General features: G+C 48.2%; 1 protein-coding gene across 8 annotated transcripts in view; it reads left to right on the plus strand.

The window, feature by feature from the left end:
- The window catches only part of SRGAP3 (SLIT-ROBO Rho GTPase activating protein 3), a 246082-nt gene that overhangs the window by 177326 nt on the left and 45571 nt on the right, over positions 1-23185 (plus strand). For all 8 annotated transcript variants that reach the window (XR_011562967.1, XM_070776281.1, XM_070776282.1 and 5 more), the window contains exons 6-11: positions 3059-3187; positions 4939-5160; positions 6669-6770; positions 9392-9589; positions 13935-14019; positions 20725-20752. Coding sequence is in view for 7 of the 8 variants with exons in the window: in XM_070776281.1 (XP_070632382.1) it covers positions 3059-3187; positions 4939-5160; positions 6669-6770; positions 9392-9589; positions 13935-14019; positions 20725-20752 (764 nt within the window). In the remaining variant the exon portion in view is untranslated. The remainder of the gene's footprint in view (positions 1-3058; positions 3188-4938; positions 5161-6668; positions 6771-9391; positions 9590-13934; positions 14020-20724; positions 20753-23185) is intronic.

The raw sequence follows: 23185 nt of genomic DNA on the forward strand, positions 1-23185 counted from the left end.
TTCTATTTGCCAAACATTGCATCAGATGTTTATTTAGGCTTCTATTAGACTAATTCTATGAGACTAATTCTGTGAGACTGACGATTATATGATCCTACAGCTCTCATTATAGGAGATTGAGTGGGAATAAAATCCAACAGGACCTGGGTAAGCTGGAAAAGTAACCAGAGGCAAATGAAATATCAGAGTCATTTCCAAAGCCAAAGAAAAACATGCTTCACGATAAACAGGCAGCGACCCCATTAAGAGATGGGCAAAGGATTTGAATAGGCATTTCTCTAAACAACATATGTAAGTGGCCAATAAGTACATGAAAAGATGCTCAGCATCATTAGTTACTAAGGAAATCCAAGTCAAAAGCACAGCCCCTCCATGGTGGCTGAAATATAAAAGTCAGATAACCACAAGTGTTGGTGAGGATGTAGAGAAACTGGAACCATCATACATTGCTGGAGGGAATGTAAACTGGTGCAGCCACTTTGGAAAATAGTCTGAAAGTTCCTCAAAATGTTAAACATAGAGTAACCATATAACTCAGCAATTCCACTCCTGGAACTTGATAGCAGTTTCATGCATAATAGCCAAAGACTAGAAACAATCAACTGATGAATAAAATATGGTAAATCCCTATAATGGAATCTTCAGCCATGAAAAGGAATGAATACAGATACAGCATGGATGAACCTTGAAAACAAGTGTGCTAAGTGAAAGAAACCAGTTACAAAAGACCACATATTATATGATTCTGTTTATTTGAAATGTCCAGAATAGACGAATGTATATAGATAGAAAGCAGATTATTGGTTGTCAGGAGTTGGGGCAGAAAAGAATGGAGAGTGACTGCTAATGTACAGGGTTTCCTTTGGGGTGATGAAAATACTCTAAATTTAGATAGTGGTACTGGCTGTATTGATACAATATTTTGGGAATATACTTTGATATAATATGTCCGAGACTACACTAGAAATAGACTTTCAAAAGTAAGATAACCAGGCAGGGAATTACAGAGCTACAATATAAGGGGATCTATAGAAGGGTAGGGACAGCATTGGTTAGAGGGGTCTGGAAACTTAAGTTTGAGTTCAGGATTTTATGCTAATCAGTCATTTGGCTCTTGGACAGCCTACTTCTCTTCAATGTTTATTTCCTCACATATAAAATGGATGAATTAAACTAGGATATCTTCAATATCCTTTCCAGGTATAAACTTTTGTGAGTCCATGAAGGGCTGAAAATGGTCTCAGGGTCATAGAGGTCTCAACCCCCTGGAAATGGGCCAAGAATATCAAAACTCTCTGTGGAGGGTGGGTGTGTGGCTAGTTCAGGGTGTGACTGCCAGAAGTTTGTTGCTAGAAATTCCCAGAATAAGTGGACCCCGAATAAAGGTCAGAAGAGATGTCTGAGGAGAATTAAAAGGCTGACAATGGAGTGTCTCCGCTAAACAGGAGAATGTGGTCTGCAGGAAGGTTGAGAGTGCCTTGGTGGGAAGTAGCCTTGTTTCTTAAAGGAGGCTGTCTTCCTCCTTGGCAGTGGGACTCATCTGTCTGAAGGGGGCAAAGAGACAGCTCTCCAACCCATGGACTCATTCCTGCTTCCTGCCCAGGATGGCCCAGGACGGAAGCAGCTTCCCAGGGAGGCGGTCCAGCTCAGACTGGGTCAAGACTGCACCTCTGGCTGCCACACCCCATCTCACCCCACCACTCATATCCAGCCAGTGCCAATCACTTCATGCTGCTCGTATGCAGCGACTGTTCTGGGTGCTGTAGGCGCAGCCATGAACAGGGACCATTAAGCCCCCGACCTCACAGGGGACACTGAAAATCAGCAAGTTAGCAAAGAGGTAAAAAATGTAATTTAAGGTGGTGAAAAGTACTCGTGAAAAAACCAAGCGACCAAAATGTCCTTCAGTAGTTGAGTGGCTAAGTAACTGTGGGACATCCAGACAGTGGAGTGTTATTCAGCACTAAAAAGAAATGAGCTATCAAGTCATGAAAAGACATAGAGGAACCTTAAATGCATGTGACAGAAACCAATCTGAAAAGGCTACATATTTCCAACTATATGACATTCTAACAAAGGCAGAACTATGGAGACATTAAAAAAAAAAAAATCAGTGGTTACAACCATTACTTGGGACAGCGGGATGAACGGGTGGAGCAGAGAGGATTTTTCCAGCTGGGAAACTGCTCTGATACTATAAGGATGGAAACATGTCACTATACATTTGTTTAAATCCACAGAATATACACCAAGACTGAACCCTTGGGTAAATTGTAGACTCTGGGTGATAGCAATGTGTCAGTATAGGTCCACCAATTGTAACAAATGTACCACCTGGTAGGGGGTGCTGAGGGTTGGGGGGCAGTGTGTGGGGGCCAGGAGGCATGCCCAGAGTCTTTTTACCTTCCTTTCAGTTTTGCTATGAAGCTAAAACTGCTCTAAAAAAAGTCTTTTAAAAATTAAATAAAACTAATCATTAAAAATTGAATAAAGATTAAATAAATGGGAAAAACAGGGCAGAATAGAGCATGGGAAGGGGCAGGCAAGATGCCAGGGACACTGATGCATGTGACCGTGGCTAAGGACCTTAATAGCGTTAAGAAGCAGACCATGCAGGGACCTGGAAGCGTGGCCTGCCACGCGGAGGGAAGCAGTCTGAGTCTAGAGGCAGGAGTGAACTGGCCTCTAAAGGCTGGACAGAGGAGGGCCTCATAAAGGATGGGAACATGGAAGAGGAGCCAGGTCAGGAGGGCTTCACAGGCCATCATCGGGGTTCGAGCAGCCTCTGGGGGATGTTGAGTAGGGGTGTGAGTTACACCCCGCGCTGGCAAACCCAGGAAAAGCCTGCAGCTTACCCAGCAGTGCTGTTGTCAGCTGCACACATGTGGTGTAAGGTGGAGCTCTTTGAGTACAGGGTATGGATCTTACTCACCCAGCACGTGGAGTAAGGCATCCCAGGGCCATATGAGGGGCTGATTGCAGATACTGGCCATGTAGAAAATCCCAAATCCCTCCCATCAGTGGCTTTGCTCTCACATCCATTTTTTCCTTCCTCCAGAGGCAGGCAAAGTATTCTGAGAACAAGCTGAAGTGCACCAAGGCCCGGAACGACTACTTGCTGAATCTGGCGGCCACCAACGCGGCTATAAGCAAATACTACATCCACGACGTCTCCGACCTCATCGACGTGAGCTCCTGGGGGGTCTACGTGGATGACCTGCCTGGCGAGAGTCATCAGCTGCGGGAGGGCTGGCCCTTGTTCTTTGCTGACATGTGGGGTGGATGGTGGCCCCAGGAGCCCTGATGGAGGAGACAGGCAGGGAGCGTTTGAGAGAGGAGTATTGCCCCATAGCTTCTACCTCCCCAGGTGGGAGTGGGCCTCTGGCAGCCCTTGCACATTTGGGTTGGGAAATTGTAGTTCAGCGTGCACTTTCCAGGCACCTTCCTCTACACCAGGCCCTTTACTGGTTTTGGGGATTGAAGGGTAATTGTACACAGTTCATGCCCTGGGGACTTCCCACGACTGTAAAGATGGTTATATGTTCAGCACCCCTGGGGTCCAGTCCTCCAGACATAGGGAAGAAAATAATGAATGAGACAGGATTACGCAGATCAGCTTTACTTGGGAGGAATCAGGCAGTTGAAGTAAAAGGAAAATGGAACACTGGCTCCTGAGCGCCAGCTGTGCAGAACGCACCGGCGGGACAACCAGATTTGGGTGGGAATGCTGTGAGCACCAGATTTGGGGCAGCTCCTGTGTCAGCTGTGATGGAGCTGGAGTTGCTTGGTGTGTCTTCATGAAGACAGGTATCCGGCCCAGAAGGTGCTTGGTCAGGCTCTGTGAGGGCATCCTTTTCCTCTGGCCCTGGTGCACCCCATCAGGAAGTCACAGGGTCACCGCTCTTCCTTCAGCTGCAAAGGGACACATTAGTGTCATTATCACCACCTTCGAGAGAGGGAGCTGCCTGGTCCTGCTCTCAAGTGCCCACCATTCCTGCTTCCAAGGCCGGAACCATCCTTTTTCCTCCCTTTCAGCTTTCTTTTTCACACAGCCCTTTCATTTGTTTATTTGCCAAGTTTTTACTGAGTACCTACTAGCTCTAGGCCTTGAGGTACAACAGGGGACAAGAGCCAGTGGGTTTGTCCTTGTGAATCTCAACTTGCATCACCCTGCTTCTTTAAAGGCAAATGTAATGCCAAGTGGCCAGAGAAGGCAATGGCACCCCACTCCAGTACTCTTGCCTGGAAAATCCCATGGATGGAGGAGCCTGGTGGCTTCAGTCCATGGGGTCTCGAAGAGTCTGACACGACTGAGCAACTTCACTTTCACTTTTCACTTTAATGCACTGGAGAAGGAAATGGCAACCCACTCCAATGTTCTTGCCTGGAGAATCCCAGGGACAGGGGAGCTTGCTGGGCTACCATCTATGGGGTCAACACAGAGTTGGACATGACTGAAGCGACTTAGCCACAGCAGCAGCAGCAATGCCAAGTGGCAGGTGTTAAACACTGAGGGAAGTAGAGGGAGATGTGGACCCCTGATATGGGACACCTGGTGTAAACTCTGAGTGGGGAGAACATCAAGGAAGGCTTCCTAGAAGAAATGACCTCTAAACTGGAACCCAAAGGAAGAATATTTAGACAGGAAGAAAAAGGAAGAGGCTTCCAGGCAGATAGTATGAGTGTGTGAAGGCATGGAGATTAGAAAGAACTCGGTGAGTGTGGGGAGCTGAGAAAAGCACTGTCATTGCCCAGATTATAATCCCACTGCTCCCTCCGAGGGCTTTGGCATGACTTGTGTGGTAAGATTCCGAAGTGCACGAGGGCTTCCGGCATGGAAGGGTTGACTGTGGAGCAGGAGGTAACCTAAGTCACCGTGACGTCCCCTCTCCACATCACCACCCTCACCTGCACATTCTGTATGTGCTTCTTTCCAAGTGCTGTGACTTGGGCTTTCACGCCAGCCTGGCCCGCACCTTCCGGACCTACCTCTCAGCCGAGTACAACCTGGAGACCTCTCGCCACGAGGGGCTGGACGTCATTGAGAATGCCGTGGACAACCTAGATTCCCGAAGCGACAAGCACACGGTCATGGACATGTGTAACCAGGTCTTCTGTCCCCCGCTCAAGTTCGAGTTTCAGCCCCACATGGGGGACGAGGTAGGCTTCTCCCAGGAGCCCCTGCTTGATGCTGCTTCCGTCCCTCTGCCGTGAGCTCCCAGAGTACTGGGGGGAGGAGAATGTCAGGTCAGAGGCCTGCGGTCAAGTTCTTGGCACGTGGGCTTCACCAGTGGAGGAGTTTACCACTAATCCCCTAATCTTGGTGGCTCAAGTCCCCTTCCTGCGAAATTGCAGAACCTTAGCTTCCCATAAAATCCCTCACAGTTGTGTCTAGAAGACCTCAAGGGAGCCCCACACCTACACTTAGACCATCATCTCGCGTTCTCCCCTCAGATGGTCCCGGATCACCCAAGGTGGGGCCTCAGCAGAGCCTCGCTGGCCTGGGCTCCAGTACCCTGAGCCCTCAGCACACCAGCCAGCTGAGTTCCCTTCAGGGCTTGTGCTGCTCACATCCTCATGTTCTGGGGAAAAAAAACAAAATGGGAAAAGGCACTCGTCACTAGCCTCAGAGCAACACACTAGTTACCCAAGTTTCACAAAACTTCTTATGAAAATCTCTCCTTGAGCTTTTCCACGTCATTCCTCCCTCTCTCCAGGGCTCAGGCCCTGGCCCCTGGAACAACGGAGGACAGCCACAGTGTGGTTTCTGGCTCCCTGTCTCTACTTCCAGGGGTAGGTGCCCAGAACTTTCTCCTAGTGGCCCCATTCCCTTCACCTAAGATATGCCACCCAGGCACGTGAGAGAGGGACCCAGCCAGCTTCTGGATCCAGGGGGGAGCTCTGCTGGGCTGTCACTGCACCTGCGTAGCAGGGAGCGCCCCGGAGGCACCTTTGAAGGTGCCTTTAGCTGGGCCCTCCCGCAGCCCTACTGACTTCCTTCGTTTGCAAGAGATGCCTTCTGCCGGGCTTCCCCACAGCTCCGGCAGCATCCCAGCCCCTCGTGTCCAGCCCTTTGACTCATCGTCTGGTGACTGAAGTTGGGTTAAAAAACAGAGACCTGCTGTCTCTTATGAGCTCAGCCAGGTGACACCAGGCAGCCCAGCCCACGGTAGTCAGAGCCTTGGCTGGACTGGGGGTAGGAGAACTGTATCTCTCTCTCATTTTCCTCTCTTCCCCGCTCCTGTCTCAGTCAGCCCATGTGGGGAGAAGGGCAGTGAGAGGGTCGCTGCTGCACAGCTGCCTGTCTGGAGCACCTTCCTGCTGGGCCCATTTCACTGTTTCCCATCCTTCCTTCTTTTCGTTGGCTACTCTTAGGCACAGCTTCCTGCCTGGAAATTAGCCAGTTAGTCTCACTTAATGGCATCATGTCAGTAGTGAGCCATCATGTGCTGCACAATCATAGACCAAGAGTTGTAAGAGGGTGGCCCTGGCTCTTGGCTGGCTCTGCTGTTGCCCAGTACAAGCTGTGTGATCTTGGGCAGGTCGCTTAACCTTTCCAGGCCTGTTTCTGCAGCTGTTGATGGGGACGTTAGTGACAGCCCGGCCCCAGTTCCGCAGAGGGGCCGAGGGCCTGGGGCAACCGCAGGCGGTGGCTGTCGTTTCTGCAGGTGTGCCAGGTCAGCGCCCAGCAGCCTGTCCAGACGGAACTGCTCATGCGGTACCACCAGCTGCAGTCCAGACTGGCCACTCTCAAGATTGAGAACGAGGAGGTGAGTGAGCCCACTGCCCCATGAGGGATTTCATTACAAAGGCCTGGCTGCTCAGGGGGTGTCCACTCTTGACTTGGAAGATGTGAGAAGTCAGGGTTCATCTGTAAGATGCACAACCATTGAAACCATACCCACCAAGAATCTTTAATGGCATGGGGAATGTTTGTGCATGTATGCTCAGTCATGTCCAACTCTTTTGCGACCCCCTGGACTGTAGCTCCCCAGGCGCCTCTGTCCATGGGATTTCCCAGGCAAGAATACTGGAGTGGGTTGCCATTTCCTTCTCCAGAGGATCTTCCTGACCCAGGGATCCAATCCCCGTCTCTTGCGTCTCCTGTATTGGCAGGCAAATTCTTTACCACTGAGCCACCTGGGAAGCCCAGGAAATGCTTACAAGATGTTAAAGGAAAGCAAAGAGGAAGTAGCACTCTGTGTTCAGTACTATTCTAACCAGGGTATAATAAAGTATGTGTACATATTTCTGAGTGTATTCACAGGAGTAGGAAGAAGACTGGAAGGAAATACTTTGAAATGCTGGTAGTGGTTTTGTCTGGGTTACAGGAATATAGGTGATATCTGTTTTCTTCTTTGTGCTTTTCTCTCTTTTCTGCAACGAGTTTATGTTATTTTTATCATCAGAAATAAGAGTAGGTATTTTGAATCACACAGTGAAAGAACCCAGGGCACACTAAACGTGTCACAGATTCTGAGCTCCGCGGAGCTTCTGTCTCACTGTGGCCAGCACACCTCCCTGCAGCTGGTGGCGCGGGGCTCCCACCAGGTGGGCACAAGTGGAAGCACCAGCTGGGAGCTCTGTTCTGATGTGCACTGACGCGGCCACATGGAGACCGCCTGTTCAGCCCTGATGCCCCCACGCAGGGAGGATGTCACCCAACTGGAGGACACCAGGCCATGGGGGTGTCACCAAAGATTGTGGGCAGGGCCATCTGTGAGCAGTGCAGTCAGAGCTGAGACGGGGAGTCGTGGTCCCTGTCTTCAGACCTCGAGGGGGCTGTCTTGTACAGAGAGGGCAGGTTGCTTTGTGTCTTGAAAGAGGATGGAACCAGGACAGATGTGAACCAGAGTGTAGCTCGGGATGAACAAATCAAGAAGTCCCTGTGGGGAGGTTACAGACAAACTATGAATTTGTTTCTCAAACCTGAGAAGAGAGAGGATATGGACAGAGTGTTTTCTTCCTTTCTTTATGCCCTATGTCTTCCCCCACAGCATCTTAAATTGTCTACATGGAACAGCATGTGCTGTATGTGTATAATAATGTTAATGGAATTTAGGTTGGAAGTCAGGACCACAGAAAGGAGGGTGGAGCACATGTTCCTCTGGGTAGGCTGTTCATGGCCGTGGAAATGCTTAATTTTGAGCCTGGACTTCTGTGAGGCTGTGTTGGAAAGAACTGAGTCACTCGGTTATTCATTCAACGAATCGTTGTTCAGCACATGCTCGTGCTCATGCTGTCGCTTCAGTCATGCAGCCCCCTGGACTGCAGCCCACCAGGCTCCCCTATCCATGGGACTCTCCAGGCAAAAATACTGGAGTGGGGTGCCATTTCCCCCTCCAGGAGATCTTCCCGACCCGGGGATTGAACTCATGCCTGCCTGCGTCTCCTGCTTTGCAGGTGGAGTCTTTACCCACTGAGCCACCTGGGAAGCCCTATTCAGCACATACTATCCTCTAAATGTTGTGTCCAGTGTTGAGTTAAGTGAGTGAACACGACAGAGTAGAGTACTTTCTCTCATGGAGTTTATATTCTGATGAGAAAAGGCAGGTGAGAAATTGAAACACAAAAGCAAGCAAACAGTAAATTGAGGACATAAAGTATCAGCCACTAAGTTAAGAATGCGGTTGTGGCCAGGAGGCAACTTTTAAGCTGAAATCTGAGTGCCAAGAGAGACTCTGAGTGGCAATCATTGTGCAGGGAGTGTGGATGCAGGCTCTCCCAGGACTGTCTTTGAAACCACCGTCCATTCAAGTTCGGGTCCGCCCTTTAGGCACAGCTCACTGGGGAGTCGGGAGGCTGGGGCCTGTGTGTGAAGCCTCTGGGGATCCCGCTTGGTCCTGGGAGAGGAGTCAGGGGCGTGGAGGACCAAGCACACCGTATGTTTCGGGCTGTCTTCCTCGAGCTCTCTTTTCTCAGTCAGGCTTGTGTGGACTCAGTGGCCGACAGTATGAGAGTTTGTCCGCTGAGAATGGAGCTCCCTGTATCAGACTGTCTTCTCCCTGCTCGGGATGGAGAGAACAGGGAGCGCTTCCAGGGTTGTCCCTCCTCAGGGCCTTGCCCCCCAGGAGGAGCTTCTCTGGGGCTGTGTAACCACAGAGAGACACAGACCTCAAAACCTGAGTCCCTTGCTGGTCACAGTGTTCTCCAAGGTTCTCACTGGCAGAAGTAGGCCCATGACATGACTGAGCTTAGGCAACCTGGCTTCTCCCCCCAGCCAGTGCCAGCCTTATTTTCCACATCACCATTAACAGAAGTGAGCACCTTTGTCCAGCCCAACTCTGGGGGCTTTACATGAAGAAATAAAGGAATGATTGGGAAAGGACTTTGTGGTGTCAAAGACGTTCTGAGACTACAGGACTTCTGTTGACATGTGGTGTTTCTCTAGGTTAGAAAAACTCTGGATGCCACCATGCAGACCTTGCAGGACATGCTGACCGTGGAGGACTTTGACGTCTCTGACGCCTTCCAACACAGCCGGTCCACGGAGTCTGTGAAGTCGGCCGCCTCCGAGACCTACATGAGCAAGATCAACATCGCCAAGAGGAGAGCCAACCAGCAGGAGACAGAAATGTTCTATTTTACGGTAAGTGGCGTCCTGACTGAGAACCTGCTGCAGCCCCGCTGGCTGTGACTTTTGGGGAGCAGCCCAAGATAGTGGCAGCCAGAGGAACCGCATGGGTCAGTTAGACCTACAGTTCCTCCAACATGCTCTTCAGAATAAGTTGTCTGCCTTGGCTTTGTGAAGGGCACAGTGAGCTAACCAGTGGGTAGCCTCAGCCTTGATCTTGTATTGACAGTTATTGCAACTTTCCTGTTCTAGAAACAACACAGAGAGGGTTGTGCTCAGTAGGGTGTGAGGAAAAGGGCTGACAGAGCCAGATGCACATCCCAAGGAACAACCCCCAAGTTAAGTGTATGGTTGTCATGTCAAGTTGTGTCAAATTTGGGCCTGGACTCTGCAAACAAGGCCCTGGGTGATCTTTTCAAATAGCTGGTGAGTTGCCAGCCCTTCATGTAAAATCCCAGATTACTTATATTCCATTTGGCCAGGGAGGAACAGGGATGAGAGGCATCGGGGCTTTGGTTCAATGGGTGTTTAGTGAATATGCAATGTTGGGTTGGAGAGGATCTTCCATCTGACACTGGATCCTATTCCACCCTATTCCTGCCCCAGAGTCATGCAGATTGTGCTTGAACAGCCCCAGATTAAAAGCTCCCTCCCTCCCCAAACAACTGTTTTGTTTGGCTTGTGGCTGGCTATGGACATTATAATGTTTTCCCGTATCTCTGTTATCTTCAAAAAGCTTCCTCACGAGGATTTCTGGTCATTGATCTTAATTCTGTTCTCTGGGGCAACCCAGAGAGAGGCTAATTCTACTTGACAGTCTGGCAAGGTTGCAAGGAGCTGAGCTTTTATTTCTCTAGGCCAAACACATCTACTTGTTTCAATCTGGCCTCTTAAGGTTTTGTTTGGAGTGGCTTCAGCATCGACTCTTTCCTGACCATGTTCTGTTTGTCAGTGCTTCTTCTAAAAAGAGACTCCCAGCAGTGAGTCTCTTCCCAGCACAGAACAGGGCTAGACTTTCCCCTCCCTCCACATTAGGGGCTATGCTTCTCGTTTCATGCATCCTAAGATTACATTCTATTGTTTTTCTTTAAAGCTAGTATCAGTTAAATCTCTGTTCTCAGCATACCACCATTAAACTGTCCTCCTATGGGATGTGTAGGTGATGTCTTAGGTGGATCGCATGTTTATTACCAGTTTGATTTCCTCTTGATGGATTCAGCTCATGGCTCCACCTATCATGAGCCTTATCCAGTTGCTCATCACAGATGCTGTGTCTTCAGACCTTGTGTCTAGAGATTCAGTAAGTGTGGCTTCTGTACCTTAAAGTTTATTAGTTAGAACAAACAAACAAACAAGAAGTGAATTGCTATGCCAAGGCCAAGGCCAAAGACAGAGTTGTTCAAAACGTGCCATTAGGCTGATATTGATCCACTAATTAGCAGTTTTAGATTGTGTTCATTTAACCAGTGACAAACCCACCCAGTTTTAACATCCAACTCTATTTCTTGCTCATCAAATATCTGTTGAAAGCCAGTGGTTGATGCATACTCCATTTCCTTGATCAATTTTGTTGCTTTCAAGAAAGAAAGCAAAGTGAGACTTAGTGAATGAGTCCATGCCAATTTCGGGGGTTCACCACTCCCACTGGGGGCATACTGTGTTTGTAGAGAATTTATGGGTTACAAAGATAAGGGAGGAAAATGGATGGGCATTAAGTCACTTTGGCAGCAGAGTCAAAGATGAGAGTTCAGCCTGCTTGAAATGAAAAGACAGTATCCATTACGGAGGTCATGGATGTTGTACTTTGATTTGAATATTCAAGTTATCAACCTGATTGGCTAGTGCACCTCATGATTTGATGTTGTGACATTATTTAGGTATTTTTAAGGATGTAACTCTCCTTTTAAAGCAAACATCAGTGTGAATCGATGGTATTTTTTTCTTCACGCGTGAAGCCTAGGTGAAGCATAGAAGCAGTAAGTCAGGGACCCAGAGCCCCAGGCTGTAATTCACACTAACCAGTGAGCCACCCACCAAAGCACGAGTTACAAGTTTGGGAGTAGAGCTCCACCTGCTTGGGGCACTGAGGCAGGATGAGAGATCACCTACTTACACCTCAGCTCTGGCTTTCATGCTGAATTCTTGAACACAGGATAAAATCAGAGGGCGATATTACTGGAAGCATCCAGAGAGAGCCTCTTGGTGAGTAACTATCAAACGGAAGTGTGTTTTTGAATTATGTAAGAAACTTCTTGAAAGCGCAAGTTCCCAGACTGCCACCCTCCCTGAGGTGGCGCCCTGGAAACGTGAGGACACTGGGCCTCTGTGGTGTCCTCCCAGGGTTAGACTCACAGGAGTCCAGAGCAGGGATCTGCCTGTGGGCACTCTCCCCAGCTGGTGCCTGAACCACACTGGGAGAAGCACCACGAGTCTCCTCATTTTACCCCGAGGAGGGCATGAGGTCCAGAAATGTTCAGAAATTTGATCAAGGTCACACACCGAGTGGCCACCATTCTAAGCGGTTTCTCCCTCTCGTAGAATGACAACAGCGATGCTTCTGTCATTTATCGTCTGAGATTGCAGTGAGGACCAAATATACCTGTTTGAAAACCATCCACAAATACAATGGGGATGACTTAACAACCACAAGACGAGGCCCTAGGAGCTAAGAAAGACCAAGGCCAAGAATAAAGAATGCCCAACCTCCAGAAACCTGCCGGGGGGTGGAGGGGGGAGGGTTCACCGAGCTCAGTCTTCTCTGGGTGCATGTGGGCTTTCACCCCACACCTGTATTCTGCGGGCAGAGTGATGCTCTGTATGTCCTGAGCTGCCAAGCCTCACCTCTCTGCTCCTCTGTGCTCCATCTGAGCCTCCTGGCTGAGGCATAGAATGGCATTTTGGTGAGAAACTAGCTGGCAGATTTGGGGCGATCACATCCATCCCTGTGCCTTCCCCCTCAGGGCCTTGGTAATTGCATTCCCCTCTGCTGAGACCCTCTCCCCCTGTGCACCCACGTGGCCCCTTCCTCGCCTCCTTCAGGCCGGGGCTGAAGTGGCAGCTTTGCCGTGAGGTCTGCTCCCACTCCCAGGTCCCATCCCTGCCTTGTTTCCATCCCTAGCGTTCCCCTCCATTGACCTATTGTATATTTTACTTACACTTTTGTTAGCTCATTGTCTTGGTCCTACTCTGCTATGTCAGTGCCTCCAGGTCAGGGGTTCAGCTGAATTTCTCGGCACCTGCTACAGGCAGCTGAATTTCTCAGGCACAGCTGTAAGCACCAGGGATCCAGAAGGGAACTGGTGTGGACCACGCCTATGGTGCCTCATGGCTCAACAGAGAGGGCTCCCAGCCTGTGATTGGGCGACACGGGGCGAGGGGGGCCAAGGGAAGCTGGTACCTGTGTGGAGGTGTGGCTGAGGCCGTGCTGAACTGGGGGCAGGTAAATGTGTTTCTGTTCTGGGTGCCTTGTTCCCTGGACTGCACCCGAGTGCACTGTGTTTGGCCAGGCCCCTGAACCGGAGGCAGCCTGGATCCCAGGAACTTTGGGCAAATCACTTCTTGTGTGAGCCTCACCTTTCTCATCTGTAAAAAGAAGAAAATCGTATCCCCCACAATGGCACCCCACTCCAGTACTCTTGCCTGGAAAATCGCATGGATGGAGGAGCCTGGTGGGCTGCAGTCCATGGGGTCGCTGAGAGTCGGACATGACTGAGCGACTTCACTTTCACTTTTCCCTTTCATGCATTGGAGAAGGAAATGGGAAACCACTCCAGTGTTCTTGCCTGGAGAATCCCAGGGACGGGGGAGCCTGACAGGCTACCGTCTATGGGGTCACACAGAGTCGGACACGACTGAAGTGACTTAGCAGCAGCAGCAACAAGTGCAGTTTGGGTTATTTTAATTGGAACGTCTCCAGAGGCCTGCAGTGCCCTTCCTCCTTCAGTTCTCAGCCAGATGAAAGAAGACGTGTTCTGAGGCTCGTCTCTGACAGATCCAATAACACGCTCTTGCCTCGGCTACATGCCCTTGGCCCAGAAGCACAGAGGAACTTTGATCGCTAAAAAAGCCCTCTGCCCCAGCTCCTGCCATCCTCACGTGACAAAAGCCCCTTTTACTTTGCCCATCCCCTACCTCCACCACCTCTCTTTGTGTTCTGAAACTGACCTGAAATGTTTCATAGGACTGGGCAGCCATGCTTGACAGAGGTGGGGACCTGATGGAACTGATGCGGAGACCCCTCCCTGCTTCACCCATGCCTGGGGCCTTGAGGGTGGCTTCCCACCCCAAGGTCTGTTACAGAGGCAGAGATGCCAGGACTTGGCCCTGCAATCTATAATGTCCTTGTGCCTGTGTCTTACAGAAATTTAAAGAGTATGTGAACGGCAGTAACCTCATCACTAAGCTGCAAGCCAAGCACGACTTACTCAAGCAGACTCTGGGCGAAGGTGAGTTGAGCAGCAGAGGCGGGCACTGGAGGGTCCTCCCCACTGGGTCTCGTGTGGCCCCTTGAGCTGTTACAGATGGAGATCCAAGGCACTTGGTAGAATGAGGCCTGGGACTGGGGCCACCTACTGGGACAAGCCAGCTGGGGAAACAGTCTGGTACAAATGCTGTAGTGGGGTCTAGTTTGGCTGCCGAAACTATGGGGCAAACACAAGTCTGAGTTTAACTTGTGGGGAAGAGTCCCAGAAAAAGTGATAATGGGTCCCCAGTAGGTAAAGGGTGGGATCCAGGGCACAGGGCTCTGCACGGATGCTTTTTTAGCAGATTCTGTTTGCCAGGAATACTATTGGAATGCCTGGCCAGGATTCTAGGTCCAAGGAGAATTCACGTATGTAAGGCAGAGTTTGGTCCTTGAGGGACCTGGGGACTAGACTTACAACTCCCGAAAAGCTTCCAACGATGGTTGGAATAAAATCCCATCTGCTTCTGTGGCACATGAAACCTGAAATCATTTGACCCCCACGTGCTACCCTAACCTCATCTACTTCTCCTCCACTCCCCTACTGTACTCCAGCTGCACTGAGCTCCCTCCTGCATTTCAGAGCTCATCTAACTTATTCCTGCCTCAGGGCCTTTGCATCTGCTATTCCTGCTGCCTGAAATGCCCCTACCCTGTATCTTTGTGTGGATGGCTCCTTATCCTTCAGCTGTCAGCACAGATATCACTTCCTCAGTGAGACTCTGCTGTCCCAGCCTCAGGGGATCACCACCTCTGTCCCAACACTCTCTCTGATTTTCTTCATCTTGGTTGTCATCATGTGAATTCAACCTCTTTTTCATCCGTTCACCTGCTTGTCATTGATCACACCTCCACACCCAATAGCATTATATCTTCAACCAGAGTAGGAACTCCCTTGCTTGTTTTGCTCCCTGCTTTATCTGTAGTGCCTAGGACAGTGCCTAGCTCATAGCAGGCACTTAATTAATAGTCACTGAATGAATGCTGAGCGATCACCAGAACATGAACTAGAAACCATCCAAGATCAAGGATGTTTCAACTGACAAAAAAGGCACACCCTAAGAATTGAAAATTATATTTTATTCGGTGGAAAAAACTGAGGCCTTAAGCCCAGGATGCAGTATCTTAGATAACTCTGAGAGACTGTTCCGTAGAGGCAAAGTGAGGAACCAGGACATTTAGGAATTTTTGCAACAAAGACGAGGTAGTCAGAACACCAAAGGACTGGTGTTAATCGAAGAAAACCTGACATCTCAAGTTAAGGAATTTGGGCTCTTCTATGTATGAGAAGGTGCAAGAGTCTGGGCTCACTGAAATCATTCCTTTGATATGTACCTCAGCTCTCTGGGGCCAGCATCCTGTGTTTTCTCATCCTGGTTTCCTCAGGGTGCACCATTGCAGGGAGCCAGGGCTGGTGGCTGCAGTGTCTGATGATTCAGTGGTGGACATAGTGTTTCCATCCTGATTCCCTTGGGGCTGTCTGTCACGGTTGGCTTTAGTGGTTGATGGACGCAACATTTTAGTGCACAGGTGGTTTAGAGCAAGTCCTGGTGGCCCTGGAGCTTGGTATGAGGCTTAACTTTGAGCAGAGGAGCTGACCTGGGGCTTCTGAAGCTGTTAGGCCACATTCAGAATAGCCCTGTGTTCTGTTTGGAGAGGGCTGTTGGCTGAAGGATGTGCTCGACTAACATGGAGTCTGGGAAATACGGGGCCAGTATCAGAGAGGCGAAGGGACTTCCCAAGATGTCAGTGCCATTAGATCCTGAGATGACAGCTTGAAGCAGTTTAGAGATGTCCCAGGAGTGTTCTGGGGAATGAATGTGACAGGACAAGAGTGTGTGCTGGGTTGTGGGGATGGTGGGCACTGCTGCTGGGGGTTTGCCATCCACGGTGCATCCTCGCCCTTCACTGGCTTGCTCTCTTCTCCCTGTGTGTGCACATTCTAGTGGCTGTGCCCGAGCCACACAAGTTCTGTTCACTCAGCAGCTATCCAGGGGGCTGCCAGGCTCTGCAGGTACTTGGCATGTGTGAGCCCCATGCCTTAGAGGAACTGGTGAGAAATGAAACCATTTCCAGCCCCAAGGCATTTGCAGTCTAGCTGGGAGACAACTCATGAATTCATTAAAGAATTAAATAGTGATAACATTATCACACAGAAATACTGAATAAATTGCCAGGTGAACAATGCAGGCTCTGAGGACTGTGAGTCCCAGGAGGGAGGTTTTACTGTGGGCCCAGGAAAGCAGGAAAGGCTTCTAGAAAGATGAATAACTAGGGCTTGAAGGAATAGCCAGGACTTTGAAACTAATAGCAGTGGAGTTTTTTTCAATCAACTTTATTGACATATAATGGAAATCCCATAAGATGCACCCATTTTATGTGTAGACATCAGTTTTGACAAACACATACACCCAGATATAACCAGCACTCAAAAGCTCCAGCCCCAAAGCGACAACCCAAAAGTTATCTTGTGCCTCTTTGCAGCCCACCTTCACCCCAGCCCCCCATCCTCTACTTGAAACCACCTCTGACCTGATTTCTGTCGCCATAGACTAGATTTGTGTGCTCTAGCTGGTGACAGCTGGGAATCTTTTGGGGATGATAGAAACGTTCTGTTTCTTGATTTGGGTAGAGGTTAGACATGGGTGTTTATATTTGACAGAACTCATTGATTGAGGGGAAGAGGGGGAAAGAGTGAATTGCAATGAGCTTTTTCTTCATTCCCTGCCCCCGCGCCCCTGGCAACCCTTATATTCTGCCCATCCTGACATTTCAGTATTGGACCAGGAGAATGGGGCCATGGGGGACTGTGAATAACACAGAGGGAACCAAAACAGTGAGAATGGGGGGAACGGGATGAGACAGAAAGTCCTAGAGAGCAGCTTGGATGAGTGTGTGATGGAGCAGCTTTCACAGCTTGCAGAATCAGTTTTTCTGGTCATGGGATTGGGCGCTGAGGGGTGTTTTTCATGAGCCATTTAACAGAAGGCAGGTCCACGTGAGTTGCTGACTACTTGTGTTTTCGAAATCAGACACTCTGGATTTAGAAAACAAGATGTTCTTTTAAAAAATAAGATCCCAGATGAGAAAGTGCTTCTCTCGAGCTTCCCTGTGAGTGCTATCAGATGCAAGCTTTTATTCCTGCCCCTGCCTGAGTGGCCTTAATGAAATAATAATAATAATTAGTTTTGGTTGGTATGACTCCTGACCCATTTGGTCTTCTAAGTATGTTTAGACTTCAGCTGCATCTTGCTCTGAGATATGATATATGAGTCCTTCTCCTGAGTTTTGAGCCGAAGAGCAACAAAAAACAAGAAATGCAACTTCAGAAGTACAATGGCAGCTAAAAAAGAGCCATCCAGAAAAATTTCCATAGTCCTGTTTTCTCGTAAGCCAGCAGTGAGTAAAGTCCACTGTGCTGTTTTTGATATCTGGCACAGGTCTTGTTAGACTGGTCAGTTCTGGGGAAGTTTTTTCTTATTTTGATAAACTTTTTATTTTAGAGTAGTTTTATATGTATAGTAAAGTTGCAAAGACAGTACAGTTTCCATATATTCTACATCCAACTTCCCCTATTATTAACATCTTCATTTAACATGAGTATGGTATATTTGTCACAATTAATATATACTGATAAATTATTATTAACTAAATTACTGAATTACTGAAAAAACTGAAGCTGAGACCAAATCTTCAGTCTTTTTTGTATTTCCCCTGCACGATAAGGATATATGTGGATTCTTAGGGCATTGAGGGACAGGGAAGAATTTGCACTGACTTAGTTTGATAAAGCTCAGAACCTTCTAATTTACTCCTCTGAGAGTCATCAGATGAGTCCTCTCTACCTGGACATGTTAACTCTTCTGTTCAGTAGAAACTTCTTGTGAGAGTGGGGCTAGAGCAGAGTGACACCTGCATCATCAGCTGTCTTGTATTGGGAGGAATAATCTGGTTGTTTGAAAACAGGTGAGAAATATGTGGCCAAGTGAAATATTTTGGCTAAAAAAGATATAGGCTTATTTTTTAAAAAATGAAATGTCATGTCTAGTGCCTCAGTTTCTCTCGAGTACTCTTTTGACAGCGTGCCTCAGAGAAACCACAAGCTGGAGGAGACTCTAGGTCTTGCAGGTCACCCTCACTTAGAGGCAAATTTTTGAACATAATTGACCCCAGGCATACAAGTCAAAATGCTTCTAGGTGCCCTGCAAACTGGCCTTCCTTGTTACAAATGTCACTGCCACATCTTGGAAATAAGAGTGCACACCCTTATGTGCCTTTGGCTGTTGCTACGTCATTTTATTGGCCAGAGAATTCTTAGTTTGCCATCTCTGAGCCTTAGATTTCTGACCTTTTATATTGCTCTGGGTAATCAGTAAGCTCCAGGGTTTACACCTAAGATACAGTGGTTTTTCAATTTACTCTAGCTGCTCAAGGGTAGATGGTGCGTTGTCTATAAAAAGGAGTGAGACATAACCTTTTCAGGCCAAGATTTAATGTCCATTACGGAGCAAAATGTCCACCAGGACCAGACAGTCTGACCTTCTAGAAAATGACTAAGCCACCAACAATAAAGAATATTTTCACAATCCCAAGATGTCTCAGATGGTAAAGGGCATAGCATTTTTTATTTCTGTTAGAAGTTGAAACACCGTATTTCAAAAGATGTTAGTAAAGGGGTTCTTGAGAGCTGGAATGTGAGTCAAAGCTGAAGGAGAATCGATTCCATTTGTTGCCAGAGCAAAGTCTGTCTTGAGTGTGTTCTGACATTCTACTTCTGAGACCCAGACCCTTTGATTCCTACCTATCCCTTTCTTCCCTCCTGGCCCCTATTTGTCCATTCATCTGTCCATCCATCCATCAAAAGCACAGACTCTGTGCTTGGCTAGAACTGGGGGTACAGTATATATAAGACAGACAAGGTTCCTGCCCTCCTGGGGGAAGAGAGACCTCAAACAGGAAACAAACCATTAAGTAAAGAATTATATCTGTGGTAAGTGTCCGTAAGTAGAAAATTTGGGCTGAGATAGAGAATAGTTGTGTATGGGGTTGAGGAGCATGGGGCACTTGCTTTAATGTAGGTGATCAGAGAGGTCTCCAAGGTGGGGGGACGTTTAAGCTGAGACTTCAGAGGGGTGGGAATGTGTCTGCCACATGAAAAACTGGGGAAAGAGTTATGGGGCAGAGGGAACAGCTTATGGGAAGGCAGGAAGGGATGAGGTGAGGTACAACGAAGGGAAGAGCACTGTGCCCAGACCACAGTGAGTAGGTAGAGGAGTGGGCCAGTCCGGGAAGAGGTGGAGCCGGAGCCTCTTCCTAGGCCCCCTCTGTGGGTCAGAGCTGCACAGTTAACTACATCCCTAAGGGAAATGACATGTTGTATAGTCAACCCAGGCCACTGGCTGACCCTATCCTAGGTGGGTTGCCATCAGCTCTCACTGGAGGTCTTAGGTGAAAATGTAACTCAGATTGGTGTCTGGCAGGAATTTGCCTCAGACTCCAGACACAGTCAAATTAAGTAGAGCAAATTTTCTTGTTTTACCTCACTTTTCTCCTTTCCTGCTTTGGCTTCAGTTCAACCAGCTGCAGTAACTCTTGTAACTGCTTGTGGCTTTAGTCAGGAATTAAGGAATTGTGTGCTGATTTGCTCCAAGTTTTATTTTCAGACTTCTCTCACTGTCTTCCTCCCCTCATTTTCCTCCCCAGCTCCATTCAGCATTGTTTTCCATACAGAAGCATAAATACTCAGTTCTTTCTTCTAGAAAGTCTCTTCACGTGAATACTGAATGCAATTCTAGAATCTAGAGCCATGTGGTCCAATATGGTGGCCTTGAATCATAAGTGACTATTGAACACTTGAATCGCGGCTAGCCTGAATTGAAATGTGCAAAATGAGCATCAGATTTCAAAGAGTTACTACTACACACATATGTTTAATATATAACCTGTAATGGGCTTCGCAGGTGCCAGTAGTGGTACCCCGTCTGCCAATGCAGGAGACATAAGAGACTCAGGTTCGACCCCTGGGTTGGGACGATCCCCTGGAGGAGGGCATGGCAACACACTCCAGTTTTCTTGCCTGGAGAATCCCCATGGACAGAGGAGTATGGTGGGCTAAAGTCCATAGGACAGCACGAGTCGGACACAACTGAAGCGACTTAGCACACATGCCTGCATATACCTATAACATCTTATTAATTTTTTATATTGACACATATTTAAATAACATTTTGACATAAGTTAAATAAAATATATCATTAAAATTAATCTCACCCATTTCTCTTTAAGTTTTGTAATGTGGCTACTAGAAATTGCAGCTTGCATTTTATTTCCATGGGGTCAGCGCTGACTTAGAGGTTCTCTATTGCACCACAAAAAAGAATGAATTACTCAGTCATGCTATGGATGAACTTCAAAAGCCTAGTTATATGAACAATAAGAAATAAAATATATGTGAACATGGCCCTACAAATAGGAGGCACGGAGGATTTAATAAGACTCAGTTCTTCCCAGCAGACCACACCTTAGGCATAATTAGATTTCCCATTTCATAAATAATTAAGTTCAAGTGTGAGTTGTTTCATGTTTTTAGAAAAAGACGAATGTGCACCGGTCAAAAGTAAAATAAACAAGCAAGCAAAAACGAAAACAAAACCAACAATTAAACATTAATGTACACTTTTCTTTCCAGGCGAGAGAGCGGAATGCGGTACAACCAGGTAAGAGCCGGGGATCCTGTTTCCTGCACCAGCCGCCTGAGGTGGGGAGCGGGAGACGGGAGGCGCAGGAAGGGAGGGGAGGGCGAGCACAGTGCTGGAGCAGGAGCAGCACAGTCTTAGGGAGCAGCGCCTTACCAGTGCCCCCACGGGGGTGTGACTGTGCTGAGAGGGGAGGCAAAGGCCTTTGGCTGCTCTGCTCATTCCAGCTTTAGACTGTGACAGGAAGGGAGCCTTTCAGAGCTGCTCTGGGCGGTGGGTGTGGTCCCTCGGCGGCGCTATCCATCAGGTGGGAGGAGGGGACCGTAATATATATTGCAGAGTGTTGAGGGCAGCCAGAAGCCGGAGGCGTTCAGGTTGCTGTCCACCTGTCTCCCCATCCGTTCTATGGCTGCTGAGCAAACTGCCGAGGAGGGTTGGTGGGGAGGTGCGGGGCGGCACGCAGTAGCCCGGGGTCCGGGTTTGCCAAGGCTCTGGGTTGGGCTGGAATCCCGTAGCAGCACCGCCGGGCACACGCATGCGCATATTCACACTAGCGCACACAGCTCCCGCTGCTGCCCGCACTGGCTTTCGACTTCACCGCACTGGGATGGACTGGTGGCGGAGCCCCTTGCTCGGGAAGTAACAGTGGACAGCTTCGCTTTGTCTCCAGCTCGCTCACCATTACCCTCTGCGCTTTCCCTGAGCAGACCAGAGCCAGTGAACACTTTCACTCAGCAGCGGATAGCTGAGGGTCTGACTTCAGGACTGGACCTTTCCTTTACCTGCAGAGAATTTAGGTCCCTAAGCAGCCCCATCGCTGCCTGGGTACCTTAGAGCCCATCCGTTTTCCCGTCTCCAACAATGCCTGTCCCACCGCCCAACATGAATTTAGCCGGTGGCCTCAAGGCCTGCACTTTTCCATCATGTGACCACTGAGGTCTGGTTTTTGCCTCATTCTGGGCCCAGTGACCCAGTGACATCCTTTCCCCACAAGTTCTTCCCAGTGGCTGGGAATCCTGGAAAGCTGTCCTATTTGGCAACAAGAAGGATGAACCCTCAACTCCCTCCTCATTTGGAAGGGAGTTGGCTGGGAAGAGGCTTGGAAAGCTCTGGGATTTTCAGTTTACTGAGCCCAGGGTCGAGGAGACCAGGGACTCTCCAGAAGCTTAGTCTGTGCAGCTGTTCCTCTAGGATCCGGCAGTCTGGGAACACTGGGATGATTCGTGATGCCAGGGGAGGCCTTCCCAGCATGTGGGCCAGCAGATGTGCAGGCTTACTTTCTAAGAATCTTTTAGAAACAAATTCCTTTTTAAAAAATGAATGAATTAATTAAATTTATTTATGGCAAGTGTTGCCTTTTAAAAAAATATATTTATTTATGCAGGAGAGTGTTGTCCTTTAAAAAAATTTTTTTTAAATTTATTTGTTGCAAGAGAATGTTGTCATAGTCCCCAAACAACAGAAGCTACATTTTACACCAAAGTCTGCAAATAGTGCAACAGATGGGGGATGAATTGAGCCATCCCTCACTTCTTCCTAATTCCTAGAACTCATGCGGGAATAGTGGTTCCAGCAGATTGTAGGAGAGATCTGTTATCAAACCCTTGGCGAGGTCCCAGGGTGTTCCTTAGAGAAAAGTTGAGGGGTTTTGCTTTTTTTAAAAAATAAAGTCCCCTGAGATGTTTTCTTCCACACCCTCATGGACCTAGGGCCTGGGAAATCCAAGCTAGGATTACAGACCTCCCACTTAGATACACTGTACTATACTGTACTAAGCTGTAAATCCAGATATCTACACTTTGGCCCTTGGCCAAGGTCAAAGGCAACTCTCTTAGTAAACTAAAAGCTTCCTCTTCTAAAAATCATTTTTAACTTATCATAGAGTGCATTGCTAACTTGGAAGTATTTTTGAAATTAATCTTAAATGCCCTGGGTGAGCTATTTCTATACTGTGGCCCTCTCTGTCTCCCATAGTTTCTTGTCAAAGGTCAGTGTCATTTTGGATGATTGGTTGAGCAGATCTTCTCAACAAGCTGCCGCTGGCCTTGTAGAGATAGACCAGTTTTGCACATGTGCCAAAACACGTTGTATTTTTTTCTCACACTTTAGAATGTTATCTTAGAATAGCCCCAATTTATAATAACCCTGTAATTAGCATCTTTGAGCAAACTCCGGGAGACAGTGAGAGACAAGGAAGCCTGATGTACTGCAGTCCATGGGGTCTCAAAGAGTCAGATACTATTTAGTGACTAAACAATAACAAAAAATTAGGCTGACCAGATACAATAATGCACTTGAAAGGTATATGGTAAATGGCAAATCCAAATGCAAACCTAAGATTTGATTATGGTTTTTCAAACCATTGACTGGCTTCCCTAACCTAGAACTTGCTCCAAGTCTGAATTAGTGGTGGAACCATTTGAGATTTATCCACACAAATGCAACCCCATGCAC

Source organism: Bos indicus, chromosome 22 (assembly GCF_029378745.1).
Source record: "Bos indicus isolate NIAB-ARS_2022 breed Sahiwal x Tharparkar chromosome 22, NIAB-ARS_B.indTharparkar_mat_pri_1.0, whole genome shotgun sequence".
Lineage (NCBI taxonomy): Eukaryota > Metazoa > Chordata > Mammalia > Artiodactyla > Bovidae > Bos > Bos indicus.